This window comes from Vipera ursinii, assembly GCF_947247035.1.
Source record: "Vipera ursinii genome assembly, chromosome: 8".
Lineage (NCBI taxonomy): Eukaryota > Metazoa > Chordata > Lepidosauria > Squamata > Viperidae > Vipera > Vipera ursinii.
Window position 1 is genome coordinate 7506860 of NC_139519.1, and position 17092 is coordinate 7523951.

The 17092-nt window shown below is 42.4% G+C and overlaps 1 protein-coding gene across 1 annotated transcript in view; it reads right to left on the bottom strand.

Moving 5' to 3' along the window:
- Window positions 1–17092, bottom strand: part of ZMAT4 (zinc finger matrin-type 4) — a gene marked incomplete at both ends in the record, with an annotated part of 97099 nt that overhangs the window by 42811 nt on the left and 37196 nt on the right. The window contains one exon of the mRNA XM_083368482.1: window positions 6309–6465. Within this exon, the coding sequence (XP_083224608.1) occupies window positions 6309–6465 (157 nt within the window). The remainder of the gene's footprint in view (window positions 1–6308; window positions 6466–17092) is intronic.

The following is a 17092-nucleotide window of genomic DNA, read 5'->3' on the forward strand; positions in this document are numbered from 1 at the left end:
AAAGGAAAGGAAAGGAAAGGAAAGGAAAGGAAAGGAAAGGAAAGGAAAGGAAAGGAAAGGAAAGGAAAGGAAAGGAAAGGAAAGGAAAGGAAAGGAAAGGAAAGGAAAGGAGGAAAGGAAAGGACAGGAAAGGACAGGAAAGGACAGGAAAGGAAAGGAAGGAAGGAAGGAAGGAAGGAAGGAAGGAAGGAAGGAAGGAAGGAAGGAAGGAAGGAGGGAGGGAGGGAAGGAAGGAAGGAAGGAAGGAAGGAAGGACAATAGAAATAAATAGAAGAAGAGAATAGATGAAGGAAGGAAGGAAATAGACAAATAGAAATAAACAGAAGGGAAAGAAGGAAAGAAAGAAAGAAAGAAAGAAAGAAAGAAAGAAAGAAAGAAAGAAAGAAAGAAAGAAAGAAAGATATGTGAAAGTTTAAAGGAAATAAATAACCCCAATTCCCTCTTTTCTAATGTCACCAATTATTTTTAATAGCCTTGAGAGTTGAGTGCCTTGTAGATTAAAAAACTGACATAAACTGAAAATTGCAGGAAGGGCTTGTCAGACAGTGTTTTGGACATGTTGTAGTGCAGCACTTTGGGCTATAAAGTAAGAGATTTCCTCCTTTCGACTCTCTTTGTTTATCAGCTTCTCAGCTCCCTGGGGGAGAAGCCGACTGGAGTACCATTTGCTTAGCTGGTAGCAACTTTGGAATTTATGTCAGTTGGATGCTGACATAAAAGTAATGACTGAAGTTCACCCACTCAACACTGCCTTTTTTTCCCCCCTGCCATCTTGGAGAGATTTGGTGCTTTGAGGATTTACTGGTTTTTATTTTAAAATAGAGGTCAGAAGTCCAGTAAGAGCAGCCAGGTGCACCCCAAGGAGTCGGGGGGCAAAGCTACTTCCCTGCTGATCTCCAGGAACAAAACCCCCAGACGGGTTGAATATCTAAGCGCTATCCCAAATTAGAAGGTCAATTTCTCCTGCATTTTTATTTCCTGCAGTTTTCATTCCATTTCATGAAAGAGAATTTGCTTTTAAAAATCTGATTAGGAAGAAGAGAATTGGGGAGGTGGAGTTTACTTATTGAGGAATAAAGTGGACAAGGGTGTAAGTTTAGGTATGAAGGTCCTGATTTTCATGGTTCAAACAACTCCCTTGGGTCAGGCCTTTGCTATATAGACCAGGCAGAAAATATACTGTAAAACAGGGGTGTCAAACTCAATTTCAATGAAGGCCACATCAGCATTGCGGTTGCCCTCAGGGGGCCGGATGGGTGTGGCCAGGGTGGGCGTGGCCTACTGGGTGGGCGTGGCTAGAGTGCGTATGGCCTACTGGGTGGGCGTGGCCAGCTCTACATCGTTGGCATCAAGGGTGCCTATGGGGGGCTGGGCAGGAGTGGGACAGATCTGAGGGTCTCTGGCAGAAGGAGGGTCTCTGGGCCAGGGCCAAGGCAGTGGGGGCCGTTCCCTCACTGTTTCCAGGGTGGCTTTGCGGGCCACATGAAACCACTTCGCAGGCCGGATCTGGCCCCCGGGCCTTGTGTTTGACATGTCTGCTGTAAAAGGACTACCAAAAGTCTACTTTATCGTTGTAGGGAATGACAACCAAAATCTGTCAGAGTTTCTCCCTCCCTCCTCTTATATCCAAGAGAACTAAGTTGGGGCAATCTTGATTTTTTTTGGGGGGGGACCCCTCCTCTCTTTCAAAGCTATGCTGGTCTTTACGTAGATGTGCTTGCATTCCTTCTGTCTGTCACTTAATGCTACACTATTTGCTGGATCTGTTTCTACTAAAAGAGAGGCCTGATTTGGAGAAAAATAGAGAAATTGTCCACACAATATATTTCAATGACAAAGAGAGTGGAGAATTTTTCCAAACCACCAAAAGGCAAGACAAAAAACAATGGATGGAGAGAAGTATTAGTACCGCTTTATAAAACCCCTAGTAAGACCACACCTGGAATATTGCAGCCAATTCTGGTCACCATATCACAAAAAAGATGTTGAGAGTTTGGAAAAAAATGCAGAGAAGAGCAACTAAGATGATCAAAGGCCTGGAGATTAAAACATATGAAGAACGGCTGCGGGACTTGGCCTTGGCTACTCTAAAGAAAAGAAGAAATAGGGGAGACATGATAGCAGTATTCCAGTATCTGAGGGGCTGCCACAAAGAAGTAGGGGGGGTCATGTTATTCACCCAAACACCAGAGGACAGGGTGAAAAACAATGGTTGTTAACTGATCAAAGAGAAAAGCAACCTTGAATTAAGGAGAAACTTCCTGACAGTGAGGACAATCAAGCAGTGGAACAGCTTACTCCCAGAGATCATGGGCGCTCCATCTCTGGAAGACAACCATCTGTCTGAGATGGTTCTCCTGCTTGAGCAGGGGGCTGGACTAGAAGACCTCCAAGGTTCCTTCCAGCTCTATTCTATTCTATTCTATTCTATTCTATTCTATTCTATTCTATTCTATTCTATTCTATTCTATTCTATTCTATTCTATTCTATTCTATTCTATTCTATTCTAGAAGCAACCTTAGAACTAAGGAGAAATTTCCTAACAGTGAGGACAATCAACCAGTGGAACAGCTTGCTTTCAGAAGTTGTGGATTGCTCCATCCCTGGAGGGGTTTTTTTTGAAAAAGACTGAACAGCCATCTGTCTGAAATGGTATAGGGTCTCCTGTTCAAGCAGGGGGTTGGACTAGAAGACCTCCAAGGTTCCTTCCAACTCTATTGTTCTATATTTTATGTACCCAGCTTGATTTTTTTTTTAAAAAAAAAACCTTCAGTGGTTGGGGCTGTGGGGGACCTGACCTATTTAGTCATCTTGAAACAGGCCCAAGAAAGTATTCTGAGTCATGTAACATTAACGGTGGTCCTTTCTTCCCATCTCTGCTCTAAAATACATGGGCAAGCTAGCACCGCGTTGAGCTACCCCTGGAATCATAAGGCAATTTGGGCCAGAGGGAGGGAGGAAGCATTTCGTTGAAATTACTGAAAGTTCTATCACAGAATTTTGCTAACTCATTAATTAGCAATATAAGCATTTTCCCAGCTTGAATAAAATTGCCTTCCAGACAACTTAAGCTGCTTTTTTTATTTCCAAAGTAATTCACTCTATTCTGCAACCATTCTGCAAGTAGAAATTCCAAGCACCTCCGTGTGTTTCCTAAAGTCAATATCATCTTGCGTATTTGAAACCGCATTCCCAAAAATATTAGATTTTAATTATGTGGAATAAAAATTCAATTAAATAAATGGAGTTACGGTAACTTTTTACTACTTTCCTCATTAGACCACATCAGAAAATCTCAGTTTGGGCAAACTCTTGGAAAGGGGCTTCAAAGCAGATACCCTTTCCAGAAATGAAGGCTTGGATTCATTGCTATGTTAATTTAGCATTGTAGTTCGTGATGGGCATCAGCTCTTCAGAACCTGTAGCAGACAAGCCGATGGGACAGAAGGTAAGATGATGTCACCAGCTGCCATCCATCCTTCTGTGCAATCCTGATGGAGATCCTTTGGGAAGTGAAAGAAAACTCCGCAATCATGGACAAATTCCAATACAGGTAGTCCTTGATGTACGACCACAATTGAGCCCAAAATTTCTATTGCTAAGTGAGACATTTGTTAAGTGAGTTTGGCTCCATTTAATGACCTTGCCACAGTTGTTAAGGGAATCACTGCACTTGTTAAATGATAACACAGTTGTTAACTGAATCCCCATTGACTGCTTGTTAGGTTGCCAAAGGGGATCACATGACTCCGGGACACGGCAACCATCACAAATCAGTTGCCAAGCATCCCTGGGCATGCTGCAAAGGTCCTAAGTGTGAAAAATGCTCATACGTCACTTTTTTCAGTTATGTTGTAATGTCAAACAGTCAGTAAATGAACTGTTGTTAAGTTGAGGACTACCTGTATCTAAAAACTAATTTACACTTTCCATATCGTCCATCACGATGGATGTGATGGGATTATATCCGGATTCCTAGGAGGGAGAAAATGCATTCCGGAGGAGCAAAAGATGGTGCAATTCGGATAGTTTGTGTGGGGGAAAGAGAGTTAAGATGTCTCCTCCCTAGTAATTTCCAAAATGTATATTTTATGGTGCAAGTAGATGGCTTTAGTTTGGCAAGAATTCTCTCTATAGGTGAGGAACAATGAAGGAAACCACTTAGAAGAGTCCTTGACGTGTCTTTCTTCGTTTTGGGAGTTCAACATCAATCAAAGACCTCTGGGAACTATTAGGGAGGAGCCGTCTCAACACTCTTTCTTCCACACAAATGATCTGAACTGGCTTATCTCTTGCTCCTCTGGAATGCATTCTTTCTCTCTCCATTACAGTGGGTATCTTAGCACCAACTATCATTAGTCCTAACCAAGTGGCTAGTGGCGGGGGATTTCGATCCCAAACTACCACACCAAGATGACTCTTTTTAGATTACCCAAAATGGGATTTGGAGATTTGCAGCTGTAACATAAGGCACGCAACACGTTTACGGTGCTAGTCCTAGGTCGATTGTAATAATCAGATTTTTCCCTTAGAAGTATGAAATGCAAATGTAAAATGCAGTGTACTCCTGCTTGTCCTTTTATTCTTCTGTCTGGACTTTTGAGCACAGCATTGGGAAAATGTAGCTTCTCTGCATGTAAGAACGTTGCATCGAGTGTTGCAATTGACAGTCCAATGGCTAAATTAGATGCTACTGACATTTGATTTCTTAATTGTGAAAATTAATGGGGTCTGGATAGTCTATTATAAGCAGAGGAGGAGGAGGTAGATGAAGCTTCAGACAAAATTCATGAGGCCAACCAACCAAAGAAGAAATTCTTCTTCTCTTTAAGAAGAATTTATCTTCCCCCCCCTGCCCAAACATTTCTGCAAAGTTAAAAGTAAAACGATATTTTACTCTGTGGGATGCTGGAAGGATGTATAAATGCATTCACTGAGCTAAAGGCAATTCCAGAACAGGTTATGCATCGCCAGAGGGAGGAGTGTCAAACTTACAAATACATTTCAAGCAAATGGAGTTACTTTTGAAATGACAGAACCTGATGGATGGCTATGTAGATCAGCCTTCCTCATTTTCCTGCCCTCAAAATCTGCCAAACTATATTTCTCATTATTTACAAACAACCCAGTAATGCTAGGAGGAGTACTAATCAAGGACAGAAGCAACCTAAAACTAAGAAGAAATTTCCTGGCAGTTAGAACAATTAACCAGTGGAACAGAAGTTGCCTCCAGAAGTTGTGGGTGCTCCAACACTGGAAGTTTTTAAGAAGAGACCAGACAGCCATTTGTCTGAAATGGTATAAGTTTTCTGCCTGAGCAGGGGGTTGGACTAGAAGACCTCCAAGGTCCCTTTCAACTCTGTTATTCTATTCTATTCTGTTCTGTTCTGTTCTGTTCCTATTCCTATTCCTATTCTATTCCTACTCCTATTTCTATTTCTATTCCTAAGAATTTTAGACAAGTCCCAGTTGATGACTAACTAAACAAGTATTCTTAATCAAATCAACCAGATGCATTCAGAAAAACGGCATGTGTGAACTGAAGAGTGATCTCCCCCTTCCATTGATGCTTCCCCAGGAGCTAGCATTTCAGAGATGGTGCCTGTGACTAGTAGCCATGCATTATCAGATTCTCCATGAACCTGCTCAGTCTAAAGCATCTAAAGGCATGACCCTCAAGTTTTTAGTTTATATGACAGAAAGAAATACTTTTTAAACTCTGTCCTAGCTCTTGCCCTATTTAGTTTTAATGGATGACCCCGAGTTCTAACAGAGTGTAGTGGAAAAGAACTTCCTTCTATACACATTTCAGAAGTAGGCATCTACTCCAGGTTTCCCAGTTTGGTACTTTTCAAACCAATCAATTAATTTTTATTACGGTTACAGACCAGCGTTACCCTCCAGATAACTTAGTTTTCATAAGAGCATAAGAAGAATCCTGAGGTTACCATGGCCTACCTAAGCCAGGATTCTGGGTCAAGTGGTGGTCAACCAGAGGCATTGAGGAGTTCATAAGGAGGAAAACAGGAGTACAATAGCTCTCTTCTAGTAGCCAGTTCTTAAAATCTACTCTCTGTGATTAGCATGGAGACATCAAAGCTGAGAATTGTTGATAGGTTGATCCCCCGGGGAAGTTCTCCATTCTCTTCTAAAAGTAATCTAAGTAGATGGCCATGATCACAATTTCATCAGAGGGTATCAAGCCTAGGTTCCTTCCCCAATCGGCACAGTTATTTTTAAAAAGCTGCTATGGCAAAGAGCAATGATATCTTATTGGCTTCTTTCTTACCAACATGGTTGGACTTACCAGTAGCTTTTAAAGTCGGCTGCACTCCTAGCAAGAGTTTTAATCTTTTGGCATGGATTTTCCCCTGATAGTGTGACTCAGCCACCACCGCTGAGGTAAATGACATGTTGCAGAGCGTACAGCACTTGTTCTTATCCACGGAATCATCGTCGCTTCCCTGGAGAAGACAAGAAGGAAGCAACTTGGAGATTAGCTTATTGTGAAGCAACAGAGAGAGCAGGAATTGCAGGCAAACCCCAGATAAATCTGATTTTTTTTGATGCCTGATTTTGAATCGAGATTTCAGAAGTGGATGGAGTCTGAAAAGAGACCTGAGGGGGTTGTGGAGAATTGTCCTTCCATGCACAGAAAGTTCCAGCATCAACTGACTCATCTACCTTTTTTTTTTCCCCAGACAGCTGACCTGTACCTCAAGGTTTGTAAGGATTCAAACAGCAGCAACAGGAATTAAAGCTTCTAAAACACAAGTGCATAGGTCGACAATGTATGTTTAAAAAAACCCATCCAAAAAGAGAGTTGGCGTGTGTGTTAAAATCATAAAGATATACATATGCATTAAAAAAAATGACATTGCCCCGATGGATTTCATGAGATCATCCAATCTTATAAGGTTACAAAATCCTACCCTTGAGATGGCTGAAATCTGGCAGGATTATTGGTGATCCCACCAGGCTTGCCTACTTTTGAATGTCAGCATCTGGGATCTGAAAAGAGCAGTGGCTTGCTATCTTAGCTCATCTGCCAGCGTCTAGCGGCCTTTCTGAGCAATGTTGAGAGCAGCTTCATAATATCTCTTTTTTCTGCCTTATTTTCCCCTGCTAAATCTAGGAAATGTACCATGTTCCAACCCAGAGTCATTTCAAGTGTGAAAAGACATTCCATTTTGCTATTCAAGACAATTTTATGGGCTTATGAATGCTTTAATATTTTCATAACTACTACAACAACAACTTTATTGATTAGCCCTTGGGCCATATCAAAGTGCAAAGTTCCAGCAACAAATTGTTACTAAAATTTGATAAAGGCAATTTAAAATGGAATTTGATAAAATACAATTTAAAATGGAATTTGATAAAATAGAATTTAAAATGAAATTAAAATAAAATACAATTTAAGATGACATAGTAATAAAATACAATCTAAAATGAAATTGTAATAATGTACAATAATTTAAAATATAGATAAAATATGATAACATTATATTTCAGAGTGGCCCTTGCAATCTACCCCAATCAGTCCCACATATGCAGATCTCAACTGGATCATTTTGTTTAAGTACTGTGCTACATTAAATGTTATTTTCAAGTTCTGGCTGGACATAAAGTAAGTTATTTTGATGTGGGGATCCCAATGGGTCAATATTTTCATACTTTTAATTGATTCTTTCATGGGGTGTTTCTCAAGATTCTAATGAAAGACAAAGTCTACATCCCACCCCAAGCCATAAGCAAAAAAAAAACAACCACCCACTTTTTTTTTGCCAAATTAGAATTAGGGTCATAAGATGCACTCATCTCCAAGAGATTTCCCACCAAATTGTAGTTTTCAGGAGCAAATACATAGAGAGAGCAGTGTTTCTCAACCTTGGTGCCTTTAAAAAGTATGGATTTCAACTCCCAGAATTCCCCAGCCAGTATGCAAAGCTGATGATGGGAAGCATACAGCCTGGGGAATTCTGGGAGTTGATGTTCCACATATTTTCAAGTTGCCAAAGTTGAGAAACACAGAGAAAAAGAATGCAAAAAAATGCAAAATAGATGCATTAGAGTCTCTTGCTCTTAAAACAACTTTTAAAAATATCAACATATACACCCAACTGGCAGAACATTTATACTCTACCTCTTTGACAGCAAATGTCACTATGCCTTCAGGGTTTAATCAATTCCATCTCCTAAAGGCAAGTGATTTGGAGTGCACTATATAAACTAGGCTGAAAATAATGGCATTATTCTATTGTAGCACCAGAACCGTCACAAAATTTCAAATTTCTCCAACTGATTAGGCAGAGGCACCAAAGCAGTGGCGGGATTCAAATGTGTGAACAACCAGTTCTCTGTGTGGATGCCGCTTCCAGAAGTCCGTTCTGGGCCTGGGCAACAAAAATTAGCTACTGGTTCTGCTGAAGTTGTGCGAACTGGCTGAATCCCACCACTGCACCAAAGGAAGGAGAATGTGCCAGTTTGGTGTAGTAGTTAGGCACTCACCTAGAAGCCAGGAAACTGTGAGTTCTAGTCCTTGCTTAGGCATGGAAGCCGGGTGGATGACATTGAGCTAATAACCAGGAGACCATAAGTTCTAATTCCAAAGCCAACTGGGTGACTTTGGGCCAATCACCAGGAGATGGTGAGTTCTAGTCTCCTTAGGTATGAAAGCCAGCTGGGTGACTTTGGGCCAATCATCAGAAGATTGTAAGTTCTAGTCTCGCCTTAGACATGAAAGCCATAGATGGGTGACTTTGGGCCAATAGCCCAATAGGAGGCGGGAAGAGTATTTGGTATATTCCTGCCTTGAGTTATTTATATTCAAAATAAAGGGGTAAATATCTATCTATCTATCTATCTATCTATCTATCTATCTATCTATCTATCTATCTATCTATCTATCTATCTATCTATCTATCTATCTAAAAGCAAGACACCTTTTTAAGTGCCACGTGTATCTCAACAGAGGAAGCCCACAGTTGAGTTCTTAGCAGGAAAGCAGACAAGCCAGAAGACCACGGAGAAAGGCAGGTTACTCTCCTCCCTCCCTTCGCTTGGTGGGTCACCTTCATCACTAAAGCAGCTTAGGAACATGACACTCTCATCTGTGCAAATGTCACCAAGCTTCTACGTTTCTTCTACGAAACGTCAAAAAAGCAAACTGCCTTGCATCAACGAGGGGAAAATGCAAGGAGAAAATTACATGCAAAAGAATTCTGCCTGGCACTAAATGGAGCATGGAAGGAGAAATGGAGGCCAGAGGGAAGCACACCAATTCCTGGGGCTTGATAACTATCATTTTTGGAATAACACTGCCATTTCTCTCCTCTCCCATAGGTGCAAGTTCAGTTGCATCAGTAACGGTCACAGATTTCTTTCCATTCCAAAGAGAGCTGCTAAAACAAGCATTCCTAGCAACATTAAAAGAGACTGAAGCGAGGACATTTTAAAGTCATTTGTCATTCTCCTATAGCTGCATCTAGGGCAAAATGTGTGCACAGCTGCTGCACTACGCTAGACCTGAAACGAACATACTGGAGGAAAAAAATGGATCTCCTGATCCTGATCTGTATGCTACGAATATTTACCAAACCCTATCAGAAAGATTTGTGATGCTATAAGCCTTATTTTAAAATACAAATACAGAGAATTAAGAGATACGGAAGCTCAAATGAGAGTGACAACTCCACCAGTCAGCCAGAGGAAGGTGCTCTGTGGAGCTAAGTAAAGACTAAGTCGCCAATTGAACCGTTTGGGACTGAAATATAAACTCATGACAAATGAAGGCAACTATACATGTCCCGGGATAATGTTGCAGGATCCAAAGTGGGTCAGTCACCGGGACCAGAGGTTGAGTCTTCTGAGCTTCAGGACTTGTGCTGGAGCCCATCTTCAGGAAACCTCTCTGAGGATGGGCTCCAGCACAAATCAAAATGCTCAATCAATCAATCAATCAATCAATCAGAATAGAGCTGGAAGGGACCTTGAAGATCTTCTAGTCCTGCCCCCTGCTCAAGTAGGAGACCCTATACCATTTCAGAGAAGTGGCTGTCCAGTCTCTTCTTAGAAACTTCCAGTGGTGAAGCACCTACAACTTCTGAACGCAAACTGTTCCACTGGTTAATTGTTCTCACTGTTACGACATTTCTCCTTAATTCCAGGTTGCTTCTCTCCTTGATTAGTTTCCATCCACTGTTTCTTGTCTTGCTCTCTGGTGCTCTGGAGAATAATTTGACCCCCTTTTCTTTGTGGCAGCCCCTCAAATACTGGAATACGGGTATCATGTCACCTCCTAGTCCTTCTTTTCTCTAGACTGGCCAAATCCAATTCCTGCAACCCTTCTTCATATGTTTTAGTCTCCAAGCCTTTAATCATCTTAGTTGCTCTTCTCTGCAATTTTTCCAAAATCTCAACATCTTTTTTGTAATGTGATGATCAAAACTGAATGCCGTATTCCAGATGCAGCCTTACTAAGATTTTGTAAAGCAGTACTAATACTTCATGTGATTTTGATTCTATGCTTCTGTTTACACTGAATTCAGTTTATAACTGAAGAAGCTCAGAAGACTAAACCTCTGGTCCCTTTTACTGACTCAGATTGGATGCTGTAATAAAGTCATAAGCTGACTGACATAAACTTACTAGAGAGATTACTCTTTCTCCCCTCCTATCTTCCCATCTGTGATATAGGTCAAATATAAGCCTTTCCCCACAACCCCCCTCTAGGCTGCCATGAAGATGAACAACTATACAAGGTCTTCATCCACACCGTCATTTCCATGGTTTGCATGTCACAGTACAAGGCAGAGTGATTTGACGAGACTTCTGACATTTCACACTTCATAAAAGATTTCTGCAGTAATGCTGCTGTGCCACAAAGATAACATCACAGGGGGTCTAATGGGGCAAGGAAAGAACATTTCTAAAAATGAAATCGCTTCCCAAGTTCCATCCACTTGGAGAGTCTAAACTCTTCCTCCTTCGGCAGCTTCCAAACCAAAGTAAGTATATTTACTGTGTAATTATGAGCACTTACCCATTCAAGTACTTCCACCCCTACTGGGTTACTTCCTCAGATGGCTTGATTGCAAAATTTGTACCTGTTTCCTTCTCCCCCCCCCTCCCTCTTTCTTCAGAGCCAGGCAAGAGCCATTCTTTAAAGCTCTAACACTCACGATAGATTGGGTTTTAATTTTTACACTTCAGTTCTGGACATTTCAGCATTAAGTCATTTACTTTGATTCAGGACATACGGTAGCTACTTTCAACTTACTGCCAGGGCTGCATTCAGAAGGGACTGCGAATTTCAGATAGACTCCTTAAGAAGATTTATTTATTTCTGTGGCTGCCCAGTTCATCCAGTGATTCTCAGTGGTGGGTAAAGATTTAAAACCACAGAATGCAACCAATAATCTATGCAACCCAGTGTAAAAACAAGAAACTCTGATCATGGCAACCACATCAACGGAAGAGCTTGCCTAACCTCCTAGCCCAAAAGCCTGAGGAAACATCCAAGTCTTTAGGCTGCAAAAGGCTAATAGGGACAGGGCCATCTGAATCTCCAGAAGGAAACTGTTCCACAAGATAGTCACTGCCTGCCACAGAGAAGACTCAACTCCTGGGACCAAGAAGATGACACTCTTTAATGGAAGGGACCTGGAACATCAATCTCTGCTAGATCCTGTAAGCCAAGCAGAAACCATGCAGGAGACACAGCTCCAGAGTCTGGCCTTGTGCTGTGTAGGTCTCCATAGGTGACAACTAACACCTGAAATGTGCACTTGGAAGCCTACCAGAGCCAGTGCAGCATTATTATAGTAGCATAATGGGAAACTCCAAAGCTCTACACAGTGGTGGAATTCAAATACCTGAACAATCGGTTCTCTTATTTGATGCAGGCCTGAGCCTCCGAGACCTAGAATGGACTTCCGGAAGTGGCATCCTAGCATGTCCGGTGGTCTATTCTAGACCTGGGAGGCCTCCTCCAGGCCTAGACTGGACTTCTGGAAGCCAGCCAGTTCTCCGAATGCAGCAAAATTTAGCTACCGGTTCTACTAAACCGGTGCGAGCCAGCTGAATCCCACCACTGTCCCTACAATATTGCATTCTGCACCTGAGGAAACTTCTGAGTGCTCTTCAGGGGCAACTTCACATTAGACATCGAAGTAATCCAAACAGGAGGTGAAGAAGCTATGAGTCACCATGAAGCAAGGCCTCCCAGTCCATGAATGGGCACATTGGTGCACAAGATGAATCTGTGCAAACGCTCCCCTAACCATGGCTGCCAGCTACTTCTTGTTGTGATTCAGCATCAGCCTGTGATACTGGCAGCTGAGTCTGATGATTCTGAAGAGGAGGAGGGGTTTAGAGAGCCTTTGGTGTCAGAGGAAGGCTCTGATGCACTGCAGGACTCTCAGCCTGGCCCCTCCCATCATGTTCCTCATCAGACTCAGCCGTGTGAGCACGAGGTATTGGACGTAGATGATTCACAGCTGGATCTATTCAGGGACGCTAGGAGCAGGAGGCAATCCAGCAGAGTAGAACAGAGAAAGGCAATGAGGCAACTCGGTGAGAGGAGGAGAAGACAATGAGAAGCCATGCCTTGGGACTGCTGATAAAAGGGGAAGGTATGGGAGGTGCTGGTTGCTGAAGGCAACCGTTTGAAGATCTTCTGCTAGAGTCCTGGTCTGTTATTCCTGTTTAACTCTTTTTTGAACTTTTGATTTCTTTGTAAATAAATTTGGTTGGGTTTTTCCCACCTGTTGACTATAAAAAGGGGTTGTCCCTGACATTCAAACAGGGCCGGTCATAGGCTGGAACAGAACACTTCTTTAGCAGGAGTGGTAGGTTCTCGAGACACCCAAACGGCACTCTGACTGTAAAGGTGCATCTCCAGGCAGAGTTAAAGATGGAAAATCTCCAGAGTCAGGAGGCCTTAAAACCCACAACCACTCAGCCTTGTGAGGATTGAGCAGAAGCCTGTTCTTCCCCGTCAAGATCTTCATAGCCTCCAGCCATTGGAGATCCCAGCAATGTTCTTCCTGTAGTGCCTTCATCACCCACCTGAAATCACCTGCGAACCACTCTAAACTGCGGGGACCAAAGGTAATTCAGGAATGGGAATCTCCAAAGTTTGATTTCCCAATGGGAAACTCCATTCTTTTAGCCATGAATTCCGGGAGTGAGTACCAAAACGATGGAGGAAACCTTTACAACTCACCCCAAATCCCCAACCCACGGGTTAGCACATGCTTATGAACACTGAGTATCCAACCAAATAAAGACTGGGGAGGTGACAGGAATGAGTAGAGCTTTTCCTTTCCTTAGTTAGTTCGTATGGTTGTAAATAAACAAGTGCAAAATATCAATACATCTGCAGTAGCCTTTCTTCTTAACAAGCTAAACAGGATTATGTGGAACAAAATTTAGGAGGACAGTGCTAGTTGGCATCACACAACATGTTTAAATTGGTAGGACTGAGAGGGAGGGGCTGGCCCAAGGTCACCCAGGTGGCTTTGTGGCCAAGACAAGCCTAGAACTTACAATCCCCTAGTTTTAGCCTGGCACCTCAGCCACCAGCCCAATTTGGATCCCTCATGCACAGGTTTACCCCCCCCCCAAATAACCCGAACTGACTGTATTTCCACTGCATAAACTCAGAATAAATTATCCACTGAAAACTGCACCTTTCAGCCCAAAGGACTATCATTCCTTTGATGTCCTTTGCCTTGCTATCTGCTCTCTCCTGACATCTTGATGAAGATTAGCAGCTGGTATTTCCATGTTAACAGCAGAAAATGCCTGCGCAAAGAATCCAGCAGTTCCATGCTTATTTTTATCAGAAAATACGCCAGTGCTCTAATTAGTTTGCCAGACAAAATTGCTTCCTACCATCAATTTACTAGGAAGATTTATAAACAAAGGTTGCTAAAAGCCTCCTCTGTGATACAATGTCTTTCTAAAACTACTTCCCACCCCCACTCTCATTTAAGAATAATCAATCACATCACACCAATCATCAACCAAAACAGAAAGTTCTAGCTTGGAAGTTTTCTAACCCTGCACAGTGGTAGAAGGAAATCAAGCATAATTACATGCCACTGATCCTGCAAGCCACTGGGTTTCCAGTCCAGCCCGAAACAGATTTACTTAGGAGAAGTCTGACCAAGTGAAACACGAAAGAATATAATTTTTGACAGTGGCAAAAGCCCCCAGGAATTATTCCAACATTGCTGCCGAAGACTGAAAAGAATCCTCTTGCTTTCACTTCACACTGGAGTTTTGCTGAGTTGAAAGAGAAGAGAAGTGGATCAGTGCACGGGGATGTGGGAATGACCTTGGGAAAGGGAGGAAGGGAGGCTGTCTGGGGAACAGTCAGATAACAGACGGCCTAGCCCACAGCTGCATAATGAGCCGAGAAAGCAACTCAGAAGGGGATGCCGCCAAGATTCCCAGGCTTTTGAAAGAGACAGTGGGAGATTTGTATTTTCAGACTTGCAAGATTCTGTTAACGTACTCTTACAATAAAGTAAAATTTGTTCCTCTGATCATAACTTTCTGCCTGGTTTATCTGGGAAAGCTGACATCAACCTTGCAAGTCTGAAAGTACAAATCTCCTGTCTCTTTCATAGCCTGGGAACTTGAGGATTGGGGTGGGTGGGTAGCCTTCTAAGTTGTTTTCTCCCATTATGCAGCTGCAGTTTATGCTTTCTCTTATCTGACTGACCCATAGCTAGCCCCCCCCCACCAGGTCATTCCCAAATACCATTACAGTTAGGGAGAAAAGGGTGCTTTGATCACTTTAAACTCCAGTGCTCCATTACACAGCCCCCAGTGGATTACCCCTGCAAGAAGGTGACCCTCAGCTGAAAAAGACTGACATATTCCTGCTGCAGAATGAATCAATGCCGGTCGATACAGAAAACAAAGCTGGATAGGTCAGCAACAGAAAAGTAGCTTTGGATTTCTGTACCGAAGCAGAGAAGCATGATGAAAAAGAGTGAGTGCTTGTTTTCTTGCATCACATCTCTTTTATGTAGGGGGCCTAATCACTCAACGCAAGACAAGCAGCAGCACTTCATAGGCTGATTCCCCAGGAAAGGCTCCTAAATGATTCCTAATCTGCCTGACCCAAATTTACCACAACAACAGTAACTTACAAAAGGGTGTATGGCCATGTCTAGTTTAATGAAAAGAAGGACTAGGGGTGACATGGTAACAGTGTTCCAGTAACTAAGGGGTTGTTGCTACAAAGAAGAAGGGGGCCAATTTATTTTCCAAAGTGCCCGAAGGCAGGACAAGAAGCGATGGATGAAAACTAATCAAGGAGAGAAACAATCTAGAACTAAAGAGAAATTTCCTGACAGTTAGAACAACAATTAATTTGTGGAACGACTTGCTTCCAGAAGTTGTGGGTGCTCCAACATTGGAAGTTTTTTAAGAAGATATTGACAACCATTTGTCTGAAATGGTATACTGTAGGGTTTCCTGCCTGAGCAGGGGGTTGGACTAGAAGACCACCAAAGGTCCTTCCAATTCTGTTACTCTGTGTCCTGCAGCCATCCCTATCAGCACATTGCAATGGTGGTCCTGGTGCTGTTCCAGCACCACAACCCTCTGTTGGTTTGCCCTTCAGACAACAGATGGCAATTCGACCTAAGTTGGAGCTATCTCCTCAACCTGGATCCTTGGCAAGTGTGGAAATCTGCAAATGTGGCAGCTTTGCTTTTGTACCCTGGGTATTCAGAATAAGATTTCTATTGCAGAGCGAGCAATTTATGGCCCAGAACTGAATGTTGATCTTGGGTTTTCCTCAATCATAACTGCTGAAAATTAGTTATGCTTCCTATTTTGAGGAGGAAAGAGCTGAAAACTATAGTTCTCAAACTTTTTTCGCCACAGACTCCTTTAAATACATTTGTGGCCGCGGATTATGCCATGAACCCCAAACGTAACTCAAGGTAAAATGAGGACCCAGATTGTTGGAGGCAATAAGCTGACTTTGTAATAATGCCGCTTGGGGTGTGTGTGAAAGCCCTAATAAGCAGGCATATATATAGAATGAAGGCTACTGCTAAGCTTGTAAGCCACCCTGAGTCTTCGGAGAAGGGCGGGATATAAATGGAATTAAAAAAAAAAGATTTAAAGCACCAGGCTGCATCAAATATTTGGGACCCACCCCCCCTTGTGATGACATTGCCCCACCCCCCAGCAGTCTACGGACCACAGGTGTAACCCTTAGAATAAGCAGATAGCTGTTTAAAAACTAAAGAGAAGTCCTGAACTGGTATGGCACAGCAACACTCAGCAGCTCTCAGTCTCCTTCAAAGTTAATAGCAGCCCCGTTTCTACCCATATCTCAGTTCAGCATCTGGCCAAGGATTTGTTTCCAGAAGCTTTACACTTCTAGCATCTTTCTCTCACCTGAGATGGAAGCATCAACACGGAGTTCTTTCAACGTAAAATATGTTTAATCATTAGCCTTCAGTAGAAGAAAATAAAGGAAATGTCTTCAGGTAGAAGAGCTATAAATGCTTGTTAGCAGGGGGGAAAAAGCTTCTTTTTAATGCCCTGCTTTTTTTCCCCTATTTTTTTTTCTCTCTCTCTCTCTCCTTTTATATATTAAGTTTTCTTCTTGTCTTGGGCCCTGGGGAATGATTTCAAAGTAATTTCAAAGTTAAAGTGCAGTAAGGAATTGTTGCGAATTCACACATCAACATCCAACGATGCTCAAACTAGTCACCCATAAAGATCTTGTTTGAAAACCCGACGCTTGAAAAGTGTTTGCGGCTGGAGTTGTGTTTTTTTTATCCTCACACACCCAGGCTCATTTGGGAGGCATTTTTCCTGAGCTTTGCTGAGATTATTCCCCTTCAAAATCAGATAAATGTCATTATCGATTGAAGCAGTTTCAGGATTCTCCTATTCCATCAACCACGTTTTTGTGCTTTTGTTCAGAGGTTACACTGGAAATGATGGCCAGAGCCTCACAGGAGAATTCAAAGACCTCCATTGCTAGCTAAATAGCTTTCATATTTCTCTTCCCTATTTGGAGTCTTTCATAAAGATTTGGAGAAGGAAACA